This window comes from Geotrypetes seraphini, chromosome 7 (genome assembly GCF_902459505.1).
Source record: "Geotrypetes seraphini chromosome 7, aGeoSer1.1, whole genome shotgun sequence".
Classification (NCBI taxonomy): domain Eukaryota; kingdom Metazoa; phylum Chordata; class Amphibia; order Gymnophiona; family Dermophiidae; genus Geotrypetes; species Geotrypetes seraphini.
This window is the reverse complement of record NC_047090.1, coordinates 154590187-154610324: the sequence shown is the minus strand read 5'-3', so window position 1 is coordinate 154610324 and position 20138 is coordinate 154590187. Positions and strand designations below refer to the sequence as shown.

The following is a 20138-nucleotide window of genomic DNA, read 5'->3' as shown; positions in this document are numbered from 1 at the left end:
TATGTTGGTGAAAAAAGAGCAGTCCTCAACATTGGGACCATATAAGTTTAAAAGATATAAAGTTTGGGAATTTATACAAATTTTTGTAGATATCCATCTACCCTGATTATCGGTTCTATGCGAGAGAATCTTTATGTGGTTTGTGTTTCTAATGTAGGTAATGACACCATTCTTTTTGTCAACAGCAGGGGAAAATTGAGGCGGGTGAGCCCAGGGGAGAGATAATTTGGCAGAAGAGGCAGCGTCCAAGTGGGTTTCCTGGAGAAATATTACATCCGTAGATAATGATAAGATGTAATTTAGAATTTTTCTGGATTTGACTGGATTATTTAAACCTTTAACATTTAAGGTGACACATGTAAGAGGCATATATTAGAGAGAAAACTAGAGCATAGCAAGCATACAACAGTGCATATGTATATCTGATCATATGAACTATGGGTGTCAATATACAAGTGAAGATATAGCCAAGCAGTCAAAAAAGAAAAAATATAAAAACTAATAATACTCATATTATATGATAGATCAGACAATTTACCACGGGTCAGTGAGCAAGGTGAAACTCCAAAGCATCACACCTCCGCAGAACCATACATTCAATAGATATGAACCCCTGTAAAACACAGGCACAAAATTATAACAATATTCCAATGGTGTGATATTCTATAGTATTTCTGTGAGATATATTAGAATGCTGTCAGCATGCAGTGATGAATACAAGTGTTAAACCAGCAGTTATTGAGTCAGGTACAATCGATTGTACTCGGGCTTAATGTTTCCAGGTACTCTGCAAGTTCAGTGGGATTAGTAAAATCTTTCGTATGATTATTATATGTGACCCTCAAGCGGGCCGGGTACATCATTCCAAATCTCGCTCCCAGTTGCTTCAGTTTGGGGCGATATTCCAGTAGCTGCTTTCTGAGCTTGGCTGTTTGTTTTCCAGTCAGGCACAAATAGTAGTGTGTTCCCTTCAAATTTAATTCGGTGCCTTAACACGTGCTTGCTGCATGATCTCCATAACCTGCGTGTATCGTAAAAGGCGCACTACCGTTGGTCTGGGATATTGCCCGGTTCTATTAGGCAGCGAATTAGAGGGAACCCGGTGCGCCCGATCTATTTCAAAAGGTAGTTCAAATTTAAGATCAAGCAGTTTGGGAAGAGTAGTGTGTAGAAATTCAATCATATTTCGTCCCTCACGGGATTCAGGGATCCCTAGTATCCGGAAATTATTTCTTCTGGAGCGATTACTATAATCTTCAATCACAGCCTCTAGTTGTTCTATACGCTTGGTTTGTTTAAGTAACACTTTCAAGTTCAAGTTCAAGTTTAATTATTCTTAATGAATCGCCTATTTTAAATCACTAAGCGATGTACAAAACCTTAATACATACAAATTAATACCTAAATATATACAAATTAAATATTAGTGACCTTTTAAACTGAATTTTGTTAAAGATAAAAAAAAATTAACATATTAAAGTACATGCGTATAATAAAATGTTAGTTGGGGTAAAAAGACATAATTGAATTGTGAGGATAAATGGGGAAGAAATTACAATAATTGGACAGTAAAGATAAAGTAATAACAAGGGAAAAACAAATAGGAGGGGGATATATATTTATTGATAAAAAAAAGAGTAATAAATATTAAGCATCATATTAACTTTAATATTATTCTCAGCTACAGACAGCTTAGTGTCTGTAGCTTGTACCTGGATCTGGAGCTGAGCGAGGTCTTTTTTGAATGCCGCAATCTCCTCCTTGATTTCGTCGTTGTCGGCCTTTACTTCAGCCCGCATGGCTCTAAGTTCTTCCAGTATGGTCTGCGTTGAGGCCTCCTCGGACTTGGCAGAGAGCGCTTTTTGCGGCGAAACCGGATCGGTATTTCGCCGTTTTCCAGGCTTGGTGGAAGCCATCCTGCTTCAGGCAGATTTTCGTGCCGCGATTTCTAATTTTGAGCTGCGGAGCACACAGGGGTAGTCGATGCCGGCTAAGATTCTGCGGGAGCCGCGTTGCTAAGCGTCCACCATTAAATGCACTCACTAGCGCCCCCCAGATTTTAGTTTTTGGGGGGAATAAGTTCTGTACCTAAAGAGCTTCCACACGGAAGGTTACAAGTGTGTTTATTTTCTTTCTGTACTGACAGACGGTGAAAAGTCAACAGTATCGCTTCAGTGTAATAATGAATGAACTCTCAGCTACAGACAATGTGCCGTATATGGTCACGCTTCTAAGCGTCATCAACGCCATCATCCTGGGGTGCGATGAACTGCGACAGCGCACGAAGCTCCGAAACGAATTCATAGGTAAAGTTTGACATACTCTGATTCAGCCTGTTTCCTAGAGGCTTTAGGCCTTGATGTAACAACATTAGAATCTAGCTTTACTGAACAAAAGATCATAAGACTTGCTCTACTAGGACAGCCCGAAGGTCCATCAAACCCAGTATTCTGTTTAACAACAGTGGCCAATCCAGGTCACAAGTATCTGGCACGATCCCAGAAGAGTAAAACAGATTTTATGCTGCCTATCCTAGAAATAAGTGGTGGATTTTCTCAAGTCCATCATAATAATGGCTTATGGACTTTTGTTTTAGGAAATTATTCAAACCTTTTTTTAAATCCTGCTAATCTAATTGCTTTCACCACATTGGCTGTCTGGCAGTGAATTCCATGGTTTAATGGCTAGGGTTACCAGACATCTGGATTTCCCTGGACATGCCCTCCTTTTGAGGACACGTCCGGGGGTCCGGACGGCTTTTGAAACCCGGGACTTTGTCTGGATTTTAAAAAGCTTCTAAGAAATCGCCGTCTGCCAAGGGGACATCTGCACATGTGTGGATGCCCTTCTGCCCAATGAAAGCAGGCAGTGGGGGGCGGGATTGGGGCGGGACTGGGGTGTAACAGGATGGATGGAACTGGGCGGATGCCCTCCTGTCTGACGAGAGCAGGCAGCGGGGGTGGGGCTGGGGCAGAGCTAGGTGAGAATGGGGGGAGGGGTGGGACAGGGGCAGGGCGGGGATGGGTGGAACTGGTTGGGGATGGGGGCCTGTCTAGGGGGGGGGCCCAGATTTTCCAAATGGAAAATCTGGTAACCCTATCCAGAAGCAAGTTGGAGAAAATCCCAGAATGCCACACAAAACAGTCCTAACTTTGCTCTGTTTGCTGTGCAGATTTGGCAATGAATATATTAGTGGTACCTGTATAATTTTGAGGCATTGCTGAAGACCTGGGTATTTAGTGTTGGTACCTGAAGAGGGTCTGGCACTGGATATCCAGGTCTAAATTATCTGCATATTGACCCTATGCTGTTTCCAAGTTTTATTCATTGAGATTGTGTTCTGAATTTAGACCTTTTAAAAAACTGCTAAAAACCCATCTATTTGTTAAAGCTTTCTATAAATAAGGTAGTTCTTTCACAAAGACCAAATTTGAACTGAGGCTTTGATAAATTCCATTATTTTACATTGTGTATAGATGTTGAATTTGTACATTTTAAGTACACTTCCCCCTCCCCATTCGCGATTCCTGCACTCGCGGTTTCATATAATCGCGATTTTTTTCTGGGGAGGGGGAAAATAAAAAAACCAGTCTTCATGTAAAAAAAATCCATCTTGTTTTCCTCCTTGCCGCCTTCCCTGTCTTACCTGTTGGTCTAGAGGGCTTTCGGGGCAGGAGCGATCTTCCTACGCTCCTGCCCCGTGCAGATCGCCATGAGGAAATGGCTGCTGGAAGTTCCCGTAGTCTGGGAGGTCCTGGGGGCATGGCCATGGGTCCAGATTTTCCTTCAGGAAAATCTGGTAACCCTAGTTTGGTATTCAAGCAACACTGAACTCTGCAATTCCACATTTTAGGGGAAATGCACAAGGCAAAGATTTTTGTGTTGTTTGGACATTTTTTTCTGATTTTTGGACTGTTTTCAGATTTTCTCACATTTGTTTTAGTAACATTTTTAAAGCACATTAGAATTTTTTGTCTATCGGTCAACTTAACATGCATTAATCAATTTTAGCAGGTGCTTTGTATTTATAAGGCACTAACGAACCAAATGCACATTAATGATTGCACATTCCTACTTTATTAATCTATTTATAGGAACTGCAAAACAGCCTTATAGCCTTGTATAAAAGCTGGATGCTTTTTTTAATTCTAGTTGACATTTTTGAAAGGACGTTAGATTTTAAATAGCTGTGAAGAGGGTCCCTTTTAGGGTAAACTACAGAGGACTTTGGCGCATGTCTTTTAGGAAGAGAAAGGGGAATAGAATAGTGGAGTGGTGATGGCTTATAGTGGCCCTTGGAGTTAATCCTTCAGCGCTTGGCATGTTACAGATGTTGTTGCTTTCTGTTTTGTAGGTCTTCAATTGCTGGATTTACTAAACAAATTAAGGTGAGTTCCTTTTCTAAAAGGCTAAATTTCCCACTGTATAGTGAACATATTTCTCTGTCTTTATTGATATTTTGGAGGGAAAACTCCAGGAATTTGTATGCCCCTTACTGACCAGAAGAAAAGTCCTTCTAGCTCAGTACAGTAAAACCTTGTATTGCAAGTAAATTGGTTTGCAAGTGTTTTGCAAGACAAGCAAAACATTTGATTAAATTTTAACTTGATATACAAGCAGTGTCTTGCAATACAAGCACATGCAGTATTTTGTATCAAAGTTTTTGGGTTGTGGAATGAATCATCTGAGTTTCCATTATTTCCTATGGGGAAATTTGCTTTGATATACGAGTGATTTGGATTACAAGCATGCTTCCGGAACAAATTATGCTCGCAAACCAAGGTTTTACTGTATCATGTTTCCACAGTGGCCAATCCATACCTGACAGACACCCAAATAGTAGCAACATTCCATGTCCCCAATCCCAGGGCAGGCAGTGGCTTCTCCCATTTTTGTCTCATTAGCAGATGATAGATTTTTTTTTTTCCTCCAGGAATTTTTCCAAATGTTTTTACACTAACTGCTGTTACCACGTCCTCTGGCAATGAGCTCCACAGATTAACTATTCATTGACCCCCCCCTCCCTTTTTACAAAGCCGTATTAGGCTTTTTTATTGCCAGCTGCGTCGGTATTAGCTCCGATGATCATAGGAATTCTATGAGCATCAGAGCTAATATTACCGTGGCAAGCCCAATGTGGCTTCGTAAAAGGAGCCCTGAGTGAAAAAATATTTCTTCCCGTGTTTTTTTTAAACGAATTTGCATGTAACTTCATTGACTGTCTCCTAGTCTTCATAATTTTTGAAAGAGTAAAAAATCAATCCAATTTTACCCATTTTACATCACTCAGGATTTTGTAGACCTCTATCATATCCCCCTTCGGCCGTTTCTCTTCCAGGCTGAAGAGCCCCCAACCTCTTTAGCCTTTCCTCGTATGAGAGGAGTTCTATCCCCTTTATCATTTTAAGTCCCTCTTCTTTGAACCTTTTCTAATTCCGCTATATCTTTTTTGAGCGATGGCAACCAGAACTGAACACAGTACTCAAGGGGTTACGTACACTGGGGTTCTGGGGCAGAAGCTAAGGAGTCCAGTAGGGCTGTGCGTTGGTTGTCCGTGTCAGGCACATAGGCCCTGATTCTATAAACAGCGTCTAACTTGTAGGCGCCGTTGAGCGCCATTGTCAATCATCCACTAGGCACGGTTTATAGAATCACACCTAGTGGCACCTATGCAGTCTTAAGCATCAGTAGGCATTGAAACCTTAGGCACACTTCATTTAGGCCAGGGTTTTCTTGGTCTAAATGAGTTTGCCTAAGTCAAACCCAGAATCCACCTCTAACTATGCCTACTTTCTGGTAGGCGCCATGGAGTAGACACCTACCTCAATGTGGTAGGCGCCTACCACGTAATTAATTTTTTTCTAATTGTTCTGTAATCACTTTTTAATGGTGATTTTCAATTAATGGTGCCGATTAAACCTAATTCAATAATTAAGTTTGACATCTAGATCGGCTAGACGTGCCACTCTAGGCGCCTAACTTCAGATACCATTTATAGAATCTGGGCCATAAAGCATGTGCCCCAAATCAACTTTATATGCATAACATCTCCATATTAATGTACATAAAGCAAATTTATGTGTGTGTATTTTGAAGCATATTATTCAAATTTTACACTTTATAGACAGCCAAGCAGTGGCTTCCCACATGTCTGCCTCAATAGCAGACTATGGACTTTTCCTCCAGGAACTTGTCCAAACCCTTTTTAAACCCAGCTACACTAACTGCTTTTCCCACATCTTCTGGCAACGAGTTCCAGAGCTTATCTATTCACTGAGTGTTAAAATATTTTCTCCTATTTGTTTTAAAAGTATTTCCATATAATTTCATTGAGTGTCCCCTAGTCTTTGTACTTTTTGAAAGAGTAAAAAAATCAATTGACTTTTACCTGTTCTACACTACTCAGGATTTTGTAGACATTAATCATATCCCCTCTCAGCTGTCTCTTTTCCAAGCTAAAGAGCATTTGGCCTTTCCTCACTTTCCTATATATTGAATCCTCCTTCATACTACTTTAGAGGAACTTGAATCAGTGGCATGGCAAAGGTGAGAAGTGCCTGGGGCAGTGGCACCCCTTCCCCGCCCTCTTCTCCACCCCCCACCTCCACATGCTCCTTCCCCCACCCCCTCCTGCCACACATGCACCACTTCCCTTCCCCCCATACCTCTACAGCGTTCCTGGCACGAGCAGCATTCCTCAAGCTGCTGTCATGCCAGCATTGGCTCTTCCTCTGATGTCACTTCCTAGGCACAGGTCCAGGAAGTGACATCAGAGGAAGATCCGACACTGGCACGACAGCAGGTTGGGGGTTGCTGCTCGTGCCAGGTATATTAGAGAGATATCAGGGAAGGGAAGCAGCAGTGTGGGGGCAGGGAAGGAGGACAAGTGCCTACGCCCTCACCAAGATGGCGCCCAGGGCGGACCGCCCCCCCCCCCCTTACTACGCCACTGACTTGAACAATAATAATCAGTTATATGGTAATGTCTTCATGTGTTATTTTCACAATTGAATCCTGATTTAGAGACCTGGAGGATGACGATCTGTTGATCCAGGGTATTGTGTTTGAGGAGGCCAAATCGGAAGATGATGAAGAATTACTCAAGATATCAGATGGAATTGACATGAGCAATCATCGAGAAGTCTTCTCTGCTCTCTTCAATAAAGTAAGAGCGTGGGTCAGTTTATTGGGGGTAGTCGGAATCTTTTACTAGAAGCTTTTAGATCAGATATTTGTTACATTCATGTTGGCAGTGACAGACTGAGATGATTCTTGAGCTTCCAAGCAGTCCAGTTCCCACTAGGAGTAACTTGATGCACTTTGATATTGGTGCAGGGCTGATTTCTAATCAAGGAAGCAAGTCTATAAATGCAAAGATCAAGAGTGGTCACTTTGGAAAGGGAGATACTACATGAACACAACTGAGACACCATTTTCTCAGTTCATGGTCCCCAGCTTTGGAATTATTTCCAGATATCTACTGTATACGACAACAAACATCTCTAGAACAATTTAAATCAGAGCAGAAAACCTTTCTTTTCAAAGATGCCTACTTGTGACTCTTTCTTAATCAGTCCAATACTCTTCTAGGACTGCATGGGCGAGCTCTGGCAGACATAAAGGCCTCCATCTCTGTTTTTTTTGCCCCACCCACTATCCTATCATATATTTTGTAGTTCTACCCTCTTCACCCACACTATCATGTTTATTTATTTATTCAATTTTCTATACCGTTCTCCCAGGGGAGGTCAGAACGGTTTACATGAATTTATTCAGGTACTTGAGCATTTTTCCATGTCCTAGTGAACTCACAATCTATCTAATGTACCTCGGGCAAGGGGGGGGATTAATTGACTTGCCCGGGGTCATAAGGAACAGTGTGGGTTTGAACCCACAACCTCAGGATGCTGAGGCTATAGCTCTAACCACTGTGCCACTCTCATGTCTCTTTCTGCTTCTGCACAATCCCTCTCCCCTTCCCTTCAGTTTTAGACTGTAAGCCACCTAGAAGGCCAGCGTGTGGGATAGTAAATCTAAATAAACTTGAAAACCAAATAGCTCTGTTAATGGGTCCATGATGCTCATCGGGTTGGTTTCATTGCAGGTGAGCAGCACCCCTGTCTCGGTGCAACTGCTGTCCATCCTTCAGGGCCTCCTGTGCCTGGACCCATGCCATCACTCTAGCCCTCTGTGGTGGGAAGCCCTGGAAATCCTCGTCAATCGTGCTGGTTTGCTTGCAGATGCTGGTGAGAATGGCATAATTCTTTTCTACCTTAACCCTTTTGACTCGACATGTCATAACTTCCATTTCTTTCTGGATGGTGAATAGAAGCTGCATCAGTGTATCCGCGACCTGTGTGCCATGGCACACTGGTGTGCTTTCTGAGATTCCAAGTGTGCCATGGCACACTGGGGAGGAAAGGAAGGGCCGCAGGCTGAGTGGAAGGCAACAGAGGGTAGTGATCAATGGAGATCGAGGAAAGGGATGTTATTACCAGTGGTGTGCCTCAAGGTTCTGTTCTTGGGCTTGTTCTTTTTAACATTTTTATAAATGATATTGCTGAAGGGTTGTCGGGTAAGATTTGCTTCTTTGCGGATGATACCAAAATCTGCAATAGAGTAGACACGCCGGATGGTATGAATAACATGATGAAAGACCTGGCGAAGCTTAAAGAATGGTCTGAAATTTGGCAGCTAAAATTTAATGCTAAGTAAAGCAAGGATATGCATTTGTGCTGCAAAAACCAGAGGGAATGGTACAATTTAGGGGGTGAAGAACTTATGTGCACGATGGAAGAGCGGGACTTGGGTGTGATTGTATGTGATGATCTTAAGGTGCAAACTGAAAAGCAGGACTTGGTAGACTAATTATCATCAATATAAAACAATCTATGCTCTTAAGCTCTCAGACGCCTGCGTTGATAGTTCAAGGATTTTAAATCAGCTATTGCAGGAATCTGGTATCCTTCATCGAGCTGTGAGCTGTACTCATAAACTTTTCTTTAAAGTGCTAATGTGCCTTGTACCAAACAATAATAAAGTGATCGGCTTCTTCAGGGGTCTGGAAATTAAATGTGCAGTCTTGCATAACGCAGCAAGAATACACATTTAATTTCCAGACCCCTGAAGAAGCCGATCAGTTGGCGAAACGGGGCCCGTAGGGTTATAAACTGCAACAAACAACTAGGAGCAGCAGTCGTACCAGCGTACAATTAAAAGATAAGTGTTGGTCTTTACGCTTCTAGGTTGCTTTTTAATATTAAGTACTTTATTGAGCACTTTAATGTAATGTAATGTAATTTATTTCTTATATGCCGCTAAACTCCGTTAGGATTCTAAGCGGTTTACAAAAAAAAACCAGACAATAGGGTGCATTAAAATTATAAGTAAAATATAAGTAAAATAGGTACTTAGATATTCCCTTACTGTCCCGAAGGCTCACAATCTAACTAAAGTACCTAGAAAAATGACAATTAGTAGAGTAATGAAAAAATTAAAATAGAGATAGATGAGAAAAAATAAGAAAATAAACATTCTAATAAGACTACAAAGGTCTAAAGGACTTTGAAAGGTTGAAAAAAGAGGGGAGATAGGAAATAGAAGCAGAAGGGAGAACCGTTGAAACTATAGAATTCTTGGGAAATTTAAATGAAATTTAAATAATAAAGTAGGAAACAAAAACCACTTTATTATTGTTTGGTACAAGGCACATTAGCACTTTAAAGAAAAGTTTATGAGTACAGCTCACAGCTCGATGAAAGATACCATACTCCTGCAATAGCTGATTTAAAATCCTTGAACAATCAGTGCAGGCGTCTGAGAGCTTAAGAGCATAGATTGTTTTATATTAATGACAATTAGTCTACCAAGTCCTGCTTTTCAGTTTGTTTTTGGACACTGAGGACAGAGTCCATTGTGATTAGTTCAGTGATGATCTTAAGGTGGCCAAACAGGTTGAAAAGGTGACGGCAAAAGTAGGAAGGATGCTAGGTTGCATAGGGAGAGGTATGGCCAGTAGGAAAAAGGAGGTATTGATGCCTCTGTATAAGACTCTGGTGAGACCTCATTTAGAATATTGTGTACAATTCTGTAAGCCGTACCTTCAAAAAGATATAAAAAGAATGGAGTCTGTCCAGAAGAAGGCTACTAAAATGGTGTGTGGTCTTTGTGATAAGACATATAGGAATAGACTTAAAGACCTCAATCTGTATACTTTGGAGGAAAGGCAGGATATGATAGAGTCGTTTAAATACCACATAATATAAATGTGCATGAGTTGAGTCTCTTTCATTTGAAAGGAAATTCTGGAATGAGAGGGAATAGGATGAAGTTAAGAGGTGATAGAGTCCAGAGTAATCTGAGGAAATACTTTTTTACGGAAAGGGTGGTAGATGCTTGGAACAGTTTCCCAGAAGAGATGGTGGAAACAGAGTCTGAATTCAAGAGAGCCTGGGATAGGCACGTGGGATCTCTCGGAGAGAGAAAGAGATAATGATTACTGTGGATGGGAAGACTAGATGGGCCATTTGACCTTTATCTGCCGTCACTATTGGGATAAATGTTGGCCCTTCTATACTGAAAATGGATAAATTTTGGCTATACATTGACTGGTATGGTCAAAGTCTGTCTATTTGCTGGTGGGAAATGATCAAACCAAAGCACTTATGTGGTTAATAACATTGCTTACTGTATAAATGGTATTAAGCATTGACCTGTAAGTTTCTACAAGAAGCCTTCCAATATCTTGATTTTAAAGGATGCAATAAGTGATCCATTTCTAGTCTCTTTGAAGACTGGCAAGATTTTTTTTTTAATGAAAAAAGGAAAAGTTTTAGTGTTACTTGAAATTAAATGAAGGGCATATGAAAGCATGCATTGTAAGATGATTGTGACTAAAGAGACACAAATTCACTTACCTTTTCAATATGTTGTTTTGATAGCACAAGAAAGCAATGTTGAAGAAGTCATGGAGAGACTATTGATTCAAAAGAATCGTTCAAGCAAGCAAAATTCAGGCCAAGACAGATCTACAAGAGTCAATACAAGTACACAAACTGAAAAGAGCGCTCAAAACTCTCCCATGGAAACTCTGAGTCCCCTCCTGCCCACTTATCAGCCTGAAAAAGCCAAGATATCGCCACAGTTTCTTCCATTAACATCAGACTTCTCAGAAAATGCTTCATGTGCTCAAACACTGGCCTCTTCCACTTCACAAGAACGGGCTCCTCCATCTCCTCCACCCATCACTGCGTCTCCTCCACCAGCTCCACCACTGCCTGGGACACTCAGTGAGCCACCCCCTGGTGGGCCTCCTCCAGCTCCCTCATCACCAAGCACAATTGGACCACTTCCTGCTTCTCCACTGCCCAGCACACTCTGTGAGCCTCCTCCAGCTTCTCCACTTCCTAGCACATTTGACGCACCACCTCCAGCCCCACCACTGCCTGGCGGGCCTCCTCCAGCTCCCCCACTACCTAGCATGTTTGGCGGACCTCCTCTAACTTCTCCACTGCCTGGCAATTTATGCCAGCCTCCTCCAGCCCCACCACTGCCTGGTGGGCTTCCTCCAGCTCCCCTGCTGCCTGGCATGTTTGGCGGGCCACCTCCAGCTCCATCATTGCCTGGCATGTTTGGCGGGCCACCTCCAGCTCCCCCACTGCCTGGCATGTTTGGCGGGCCTCCTCCAGCTCCCCCTCTGCCTGGCATGTTTGGCGGGCCTCCTCCAGCTCCCCCACTGCCTGGCATGTTTGGTGGGCCTCCTCCAGCTCCCCCGCTGCCTGGTATGTTTGGCGGGCCTCCTCCAGCTCCCCCGCTGCCTGGCATGTTTGGTGGGCCTCCTCCGGCTCCCCCCTTACCTGTCATGTTTGGCGGGCCTCCTCCAGCTCCCCCACTGCCTGGCATGTTTGGCGGGCCTCCTCAACCACCAGGAACTTTTGTTGATGAAGTAGTGGCTGCCCGTGCAGATTATACTTTGGGATATTCAAGACCATCATACCAGAAGATGGTGAAAAGGCCAGCATTAAAAATGAAGAAATTGAACTGGCAAAAACTTTCCCCTAAAGTAGTACAAGGTACGTGTATGCTTCCAACTAATGTCCCTCCAAATTCTTCATCAGCAAATGGAATGACTTTGTGCTTGTTGAGATATTTCAGGGCTATAAAAATGGGAGAGAAGAAAATGTTCCCTTTTGTAGAGAAATGCATATTCTCTTGAAACATTTCTGATCAACCTGATAATTCTATAATAACAATTATGCACATAATTTCCATTATAGAATACTATTCTAAATCAGCATCAATGCACCTACATGTAGGCACGTCCATTTACACCAGGGCTATAGCTGGAATAATATTAATGCTCAAATCTTTAGTGCATAGCTTAGAGTTTTTTGTCAGATATGCACATAAATATTGGTCCTGCCTAGGCCCTGCCCATGCTTCTCCCCTGTAAATCCCCATCCCTTGCATTTATATTCTAAAGCATTTGTGCATGCATCTTATAGAATATCATTAAGTGCAAAGCTCAACACATGCATACATTTGTGTGCATATATGCTGGTATTCTATAAAAATTTAGAACTATAATTCTATAAATGGAATCTATTAATCAGCGTTGAAAAAATAGCACTTAGCACTATCCTATAATCAACATTCAAAGATAGGCGCTGTATATAGAATATCACTCTCGCTGGACCCACACCTAACTTTAGCTGTGAACATTTACAAAACTTGACTCCTCCCCCTTTTATAAAGCTGTGTTAGCGTTTTTTAATGCACACCATGGTGGTAGAAGCTCTGAAACTCATAGAATTCCTATGGGCATCGGAACTTTTACCACCGCGGCCAGCAATAAAAAAAATGCTAACGCGACTTCATAAAAGGGGGAGTTGGTGTAGATTGGCATGGATCCCCGTTATTCTATAACTAGGCACGTAAATTGGAGGAATGCCCCGATCCACCCATGACCCTCCCCTTGTGGGTTAAATGCCCATTTACATATTTGTGATAATTGGCTTGTTATTCAATTAAATTGCACGTGCAAATTGGGTGTGAGTTCAAATTTTTGTGTGCAAATTATAGTACCGTATATAGAATTTGGGAGGGGATAATACATACGTGCTGGCATTCTTTAAACACATGAATAAAAACTGATGAACACCATTTAATGATGTTAAGAAAACGAGGAAAAGACCTCAAGATTTTTTTGTTATACCATGCCATAGGGCTCCTTTTACTAAGCTGCGATAGCGGTTTTAGCGTGCGCAGAATTTCCACGCACGCTAAACCCACGCTACGCGGCTAGAACTAATGCCAGCTAAGTGCTGGCGTTAGCTTCTAGCGCGCATGGCAATTTAGCGCACTAAAACCGCTATCGCAGCTTAGTAAAAGGAGCCCTTAGTGTCAGCAAAACGCATTAGGGCATAATTTCTTTTCATGGGTCAGGAAAATCGTGTGTGTGTGTGTTTGTTGTGGATTTGATATTTTTTTCTGTTTTCTTTTTTTATTCTCTTCAAACTGTGTGCAAAGTACAAAAATAAAGCCTTTTATGGACATTGAAGTGGTGAAGTTTTTATAAATGAGAAAAAAAAAAAGCACTTATCTGTATCCCAGTGGTGGCACTGTACCATTTCACATCAAGGCTTCATCAGGGGTGTGCTGTATAAAATATTTTATTTCATAGCTCCGCAATTGTGGAACCATCTGCTGTGAGAATTGAGATTGGAGGCAAATGTTAAAGCATTTAAAACAATGCTGAAAACTTTTTTTTAATTTTTGTGAAGCATTTGGCGAAAATTCAACATTGCCAGACTTAGTACATATATGTTAGTGGAAACGGGTCTTTTGAGGGTTACTGTGATACAGAATGGATACAAGAATTTTACTTAATTGTTGTAATTCGTTGCCATACAGTGAGAGATTGAAGAAACTGGGCCTCTTCTCCCTTGAAAAGAGGAGACTGAGAGAAAACATGATCGAAACATTCAAAATACTGAAGGGAATAGACTTAGTAGATAAAGACAGGTTGTTCACCCTCTCCAAGGTAAGGAGAACGAGAGGGCACTCTCTAAAGTTGAAAGGGGATCGATTCCGTACAAACGTAAGGAAGTTCTTCTTCACCCAGAGAGTGGTAGAAAGCTGGAACACTCTTCCGGAGGCTGTCATAGGGGAAAACACCCTCCAGGGATTCAAGATAAAGTTAGACAAGTTCCTGCTGAACCGGAACGTACGCAGGTAGGGCTAGTCTCAGTTAGGGCACTGGTCTTTGACCTAAGGGCCGCCATGTGAGCACGATGGACCACAGGTCTGACCCAGCAGCGGCAATTCTTATGTTCTTATGTTTGAGTGAGGGTGTGCATATTTGTGTTTTCTACTTAGATCTGTCCTATTTAATATGGAGTTCCTTTCTTTTATGTATTTTTAATTGCAAACCGCTTGGACCAGTTGTAAAAGCAGGTGGTATAACAAGTTTTAATAAAACATAACGATTGAACCATGCTTGTTTGATATAATATTCACTGCTTCATTCACCATTTCACTGTTCACGAAAGACTTTATTTTTGTACTTTACACACGGTTGAAGAAAATAAAAAAATAAAAAAAAAATCAAATCCACAACAAAACCCACACGAGGTTGTTCTGACCCATCATGAGAAGTTGTGTCCTAATGTGTTGTGCTGACACAAAGGGGTCCTTTTACTGAGGCGCGCTAGCCGTTTTAGTGTGCGCTAAATGCTAACGCATCCGTAGAATATAATGGACGCGTTAGCATTTAACACGCGCTAATATTTAGCGTGCGCTAAAACAGCAAGCGCACCTTAGTAAAAGGATCCCTAAGGCATAGTATAACAAAAAAAATCTTGAGGTCTTTTCCCCGTTTTCTTGACATCATTCGATGGTGTTCATCAGTTTTTATTAATGTGTTTAAAGAATACCAGCACATATGTATTATCCCCCCCCCAACTCTATATATGGCACTATAATTTGCACACAAAAATTTGAACTCACACCAAATTTGCACATACAATTTAATTGAATGACAAGCCAATTATCACTATCTAAATGGGTATGTAATGTGCCCTAAGATACACCAGGTGGGGCCTGTCTGCCATACAAGGGAATGTTTCCCTTATATGGTAGACTAATCCTGCCTGTGCATCCCAGGATGCATTTTGCTGAGCAGGGTGCTTCCATTTTGAAGATGATGGAGGTGAGTGGCTATTGCTCCTACCTCATTTAGATTACTGGAAATATTTTCCTTTGTTGTTGCTTTTTCTTTTTTTGGAAATGTTCTACAATGTTAATTTAAAAAAAAAAAAAAAAAGTGCCATATAATCTATCTACAAATCTTGTGCCTTTTCAGACAGACATTCGATGTGGGCATCTGTGAACTGTAGCAGCGAAAATGTAGAGCCCAATTATTCCAGCATAGAACAGCTGTTTTGTCTTCCTCAAACTAAAACGAAGGCGTTAGAAACAGCACCAGTGAAGAAGGAACCAAAAGAGGTACCCTGTTTTCACTTAAGTCCCAATAGTTTTAATGAACCTGTTGAATGGCTGATTTAATTTTTTTTTCTTTTTTTGTTCTGTCTTATTTTGGTTTTGTCTGTGTGGACAGATCACTTTTCTGGACTCCAAGAAAAGCCTCAATTTGAACATATTTTTGAAGCAATTTAGATGGTAAGGATGTGTCTGAATTCATCCATTTTGAAAAAAATATGGTGATATTTTCAGTTTGTCGAAGCATTTTATTTTCAGTTTGCTAAAATGATTTTTTTGTTGTTGTTCATATCAGATGTACGTGGAACTGTGCGGAAACATATGGTGGACTAGAGAATGACACGGAATCTGTCTCCATCCATGCAGTGGTGTAGTAAGTGGGTGTGTGGAAGGAGGGGCGGTCCTCCCCTCTGCCCTCCCCTCCCCCACTCCTGTCCTTGCCATGTGCACCTCTTGCCTTCCCCCGTACCTTTTATACTTCCCCGGCGCAAGATTTCTGTCCATGTCGACATTAGCGCTCTCTCTGATGTCACTTACGGCACCCGCGCCTAGGAAGTGATGTCAAAGGGTGAGACAACACTGACATGGGCCTGCTGCTTATGCCAGAGAAGTTAAAAAAGGTATGAGGGAAGGGGGGGCGCATGCACAGCAGGGGGGGGGATGAGGGCAGGGAAGGGGCACCACCGCCCTGGGCTCCGCTCATCCTTACTACACCACTGCATCCCTGTTCTTTAAAAATATATATATATATATATATTACAAAAAAATTGATGGGGGAGGGAAAAAACAAAAGGGCATGTTTTATAACTGAGGTCAGGCTCCATGTCTAAACCCTAAAGGCATCTTTGAAGAGAAAGGATTTAAGGTTTGCTTTAAATTAATTTATCAGTGATAGTTTCTTGTGTGATGGGAACGAGTTCCACAATGTAGGAGCTGCCACCGCGAAGATTGCTTTACAGGTTGTATCGTAGAATAGCTGACGAATAGAGGGAATTGCAAGGAGGCTTTGATGCGATGATCGAAGTGCTCTGGAAGTTGTATATGAAATTAACAGTCTATCAGTGAGAGCAGGCGAATGCACTGTTTTTACTTTAAAGGTATGGAAAAGTCATTTGAAGGTAATCCGATGGGATATGGGCAACCAATGTTCGTTTTTCAAGAGAGGAGTGACATGATCGTATTTTTTTTTTACGTTAAAGATCATTTTTATTGCCGTGTGTTCTGAACTATCTGAAGCCTTCTGATTTCTTTTTGTGTAGTTCCCTGATAGAGAGAATTACAGTAATCTAAATGGGAAATAGCCAGCGAATGAATGAGGATATTAAGAGACTTCTGGTCCAAAAGAGATGAAAGGGAACAAATCATTTTAAGTTTGAAGAAACATTTCCAAACTACTGAGCTGATTTCAGTTCTAAAGGATAATTTATCATCAAGAGCCACCCCTAAGAGTTTGATTGTACTGTAGTATCAAATTGAATTGGTGTTGACCCGATGCAGATTGGGGCTATTAAGGTTTCATTTTCCCTAGTAGGAAATAAAAGAGCTTTGGGTTTACTGATATTTAGGGATAGTAGGTTCTCAGTAAGCCAATTGCTCATTAGATCTAGTTTGTTAATTTCCTGAATATCCAACATATTTTGTGTTTGGATTGGGTGAAGTAGTTGAATATCGTCGGCGTAAGCAAAGATTGTAAAGCCAATAGATTATGCAATTGTCAAAAGTGGGGCAAGAAAATGGTTGAACGGCATTGGTGACAAAATAGAACCTTGAGGAACACCAAAGTTCTTGTATGGCCAATGAAGGGCCCGAGTGAAGTGTAACTCATGCAGAGCTACATATAGCAGAGTGTTTGTAACATGGGGAAAATACCAATTCAGGGAAGGGCCTAAGACTATCTGTCTCCCCTATAGCTCCAATAAAGAAGTAGTGGATATGATTGAGAAGGGAGACAGGACTAAGTTCGATGTTGAAGTTCTGAAGCAGTTGATGAAGTTACTGCCCGAAAAGCATGAGGTAAGTGTACATGTGAAATACGTACACATGTGTGCACATATCTGTTATTAATGCACAGAAAGTTGATTGGGGTGATGATCTTGATTTCTTTCTGTGTCAGATAGAAAACCTAAAATCGTACCAAGCAGAGAAAGCAAAATTAGCAAATGCAGACATGTTCTATCTGTTGCTCCTCTCTGTGCCTGGGTAAGTGATATTTTTTCCATTTTTTGGCTGTTTCCACATCCTGTGAAGTTGTGCTTTTCTATATATAATGTATTTTTGTTTTGTAGAGAAAATAATATAACAACATAAAAATGTATTTGTATACCTCATAACCTTAAAGTTCTAAACAGTTAACAAAACAAAAAGAAGACTGAAGAACTCAGGAAAATATAAAGTATCAAACTTACAAAAAAATTTCAATTACTGTAAATGTCTCTGTGGTATAGAATCTAAAGGACTGTGTCTCTCATTTCTAACTTCAGCTTCTAGAGAAAAAAATCTCTTTTTACAGCATCCAGGAACTAGAGAATGACATGGTGACAAACTTCATCACCATTCCTGTCCCCGCGGATAGCCGCGGGAAACAATCCTATGTCATTCTTTGCTGTCTATCTCAACCTCAGTCCTTCTACACCAGCATTCTTCAATGCAAGGCTTGAGGGTCAGTGGCTGTGCCCATTCATACTCTGATTCTTATGTAGCCAAGTATAGGATTATGAAGCCATTGTGACCAATGTTCCCTCTAAGGATTGATGAGGTATGTGCAAAAAAAAATATGCATGAGCGACAAGTTACATACTCCACAAATTTATGAGCAGGCACGGAGGACGCATTTTTAAACAAATGTAGTTTATCCTTGTACTCTTTATGTAATTTTAATCATCTATGGATATGTTTGTATGTTTATTGTTCAAATGGTTTTATTTATTTCCCCAAATTTATTTTTGTTATACGCATTGAAAATATTTGATATTGCGTTTAAATCAAAATCTCAATAAACTTGAAACTTGAAACGAGTGCCCGTGAGATTGTGGGAGGGTTAAATACTCAAAACTTAGAAGAATAACAATTTACTTAAAGTTTTTGCTACGCCAGCTTTCTGGTATCTTTACATACAGTGGCGTACCTAGCATATGTAACACCCAGGGCCCATCATTTTTTGGCACCCCACCCCCCCATCTGTAAGAAAAACATGATTTTTAGTAACAAACCACACGTCACACGTGAGTACCTAGGAAAAGGCAGCATCTTACATATTGCAGTGAGCAGTACATCAATACACCCATTGTAAAACTAAACAAGCCAGACCAGCACAGATCAATCCTACACTGTCAATCCTAACAGAAAACCATGTCTTTCGAACACACAGAACACAGAAAACACCTTCGCCTAGTATGGAATATGTCATCACAAACTAACCCCTCACTCTTTTACAAAACTGTAGTGCGAATTTTAGCCACAGTGGTAACAGCCCTGACGCTCATAGAATTCTGAGCATCAGAGCTGCTACCACCATGGCTGGCGCTAAAAAAGCTCCACAGTTTTGTAAAAGGGGGGATAAAATAGAAATACACAGTTTCAACGCTCTAGCTCAGAGGTGCCCAAACTTTTTGGGCTTGCGAGCTACTTTAAAATGACCAAGTCAAAATGATCTACCAACAATAAAATTAAAAAACACAAAGCACACTATACGCTGAGAAAATGTTAATTATCATTCCTATTCTGGGGTTTTTTCAAAGAGGTCAAGGCAGATGACTCTATGCATTGTCACCTCAGTAACAACCATACAAAAATAGACAAATATACCCCCATCCCTTTTTATTAAACCACAATAGCAGTTTTTAGCGCAGGGAACTGCGCTAAATGCCCAGCGCTGCTCTCGACGCTCATAGGCTCCCTGTGCTAAAAAAACACTATTGCGGTTTAGTAAAAGGGGGCCTAGTGCAAAATATAGACAGCATATATAAATTCAGACACATTTTGATCACTAAATTTAAAATAAAATCATTTTTCCTACCTTGTCTGGTGATTTCATGAGTCTCTGGTTGCACTTTCATCTTCTGACTGTGCATCCAATCTTTCATCCCTTCTTTCAGCCTGTATGCTTCCTCTCCTCCAGACCTCATTCCCTCCCCCAACTTTTTCTTCCTCTCTCCCTGCTTTCTTTCTTTTTTCTCTCTTGATGCCCCCTTTCTTTTTTTCTGTTTTCCTTCTGTTTCCCTGCTCCCTTTCTTGCTTCCTACCCTCCACAAAGCCACTGCTGCCACCATCGGGGGAAACAGGCCCCAAAGCCACCGCCGCGGCTGCCCGAAGCTCTCTCTGCTTCCCACCGGGCCGACCAGCATTCCCCTGACGTGAATTCTGCCATCGGAGAGGAAGTTCCGCCCAGCCAGGCAGCGATTGGCTGGCCCGAACTTCCTCTCCGACTGCAACCTTAGGGCGGGTGCACAGCCGTAGCGGACCGCCCCCCCCCCCACACACACACTTGGAGGACACTGAAGACGTGGCAGCGGCTCCTCTCACGAATCCCCACCTGCGTCGGAAATCCGATGCAGTCGGGGATCTTGAGAGGAGCCGCCGCTGCATCTTTTAACTTTACAAATACAGGCCGCCACCGTCGCTTCCTCTCCCCTCGAGTGAGC

The 20138-nt window shown here is 41.6% G+C and overlaps 1 protein-coding gene across 4 annotated transcripts in view; it reads left to right on the top strand.

The window, feature by feature from the left end:
- The window catches only part of INF2 (inverted formin 2), a 134443-nt gene that overhangs the window by 77151 nt on the left and 37154 nt on the right, over window positions 1-20138 (top strand). For 3 of the 4 annotated variants that reach the window (XM_033951722.1, XM_033951723.1, XM_033951721.1), the window contains exons 4-12: window positions 2147-2306; window positions 4355-4388; window positions 7024-7165; window positions 8105-8246; window positions 10941-12071; window positions 15362-15504; window positions 15617-15678; window positions 17409-17511; window positions 17612-17697. In XM_033951722.1, the coding sequence (XP_033807613.1) occupies window positions 2147-2306; window positions 4355-4388; window positions 7024-7165; window positions 8105-8246; window positions 10941-12071; window positions 15362-15504; window positions 15617-15678; window positions 17409-17511; window positions 17612-17697 (2003 nt within the window). Of the gene's footprint in view, window positions 1-2146; window positions 2307-4354; window positions 4393-7023; window positions 7166-8104; window positions 8247-10940; window positions 12072-15361; window positions 15505-15616; window positions 15679-17408; window positions 17512-17611; window positions 17698-20138 lie in introns of those variants that run through there. The other variant, XM_033951724.1, reaches the window with a different exon arrangement.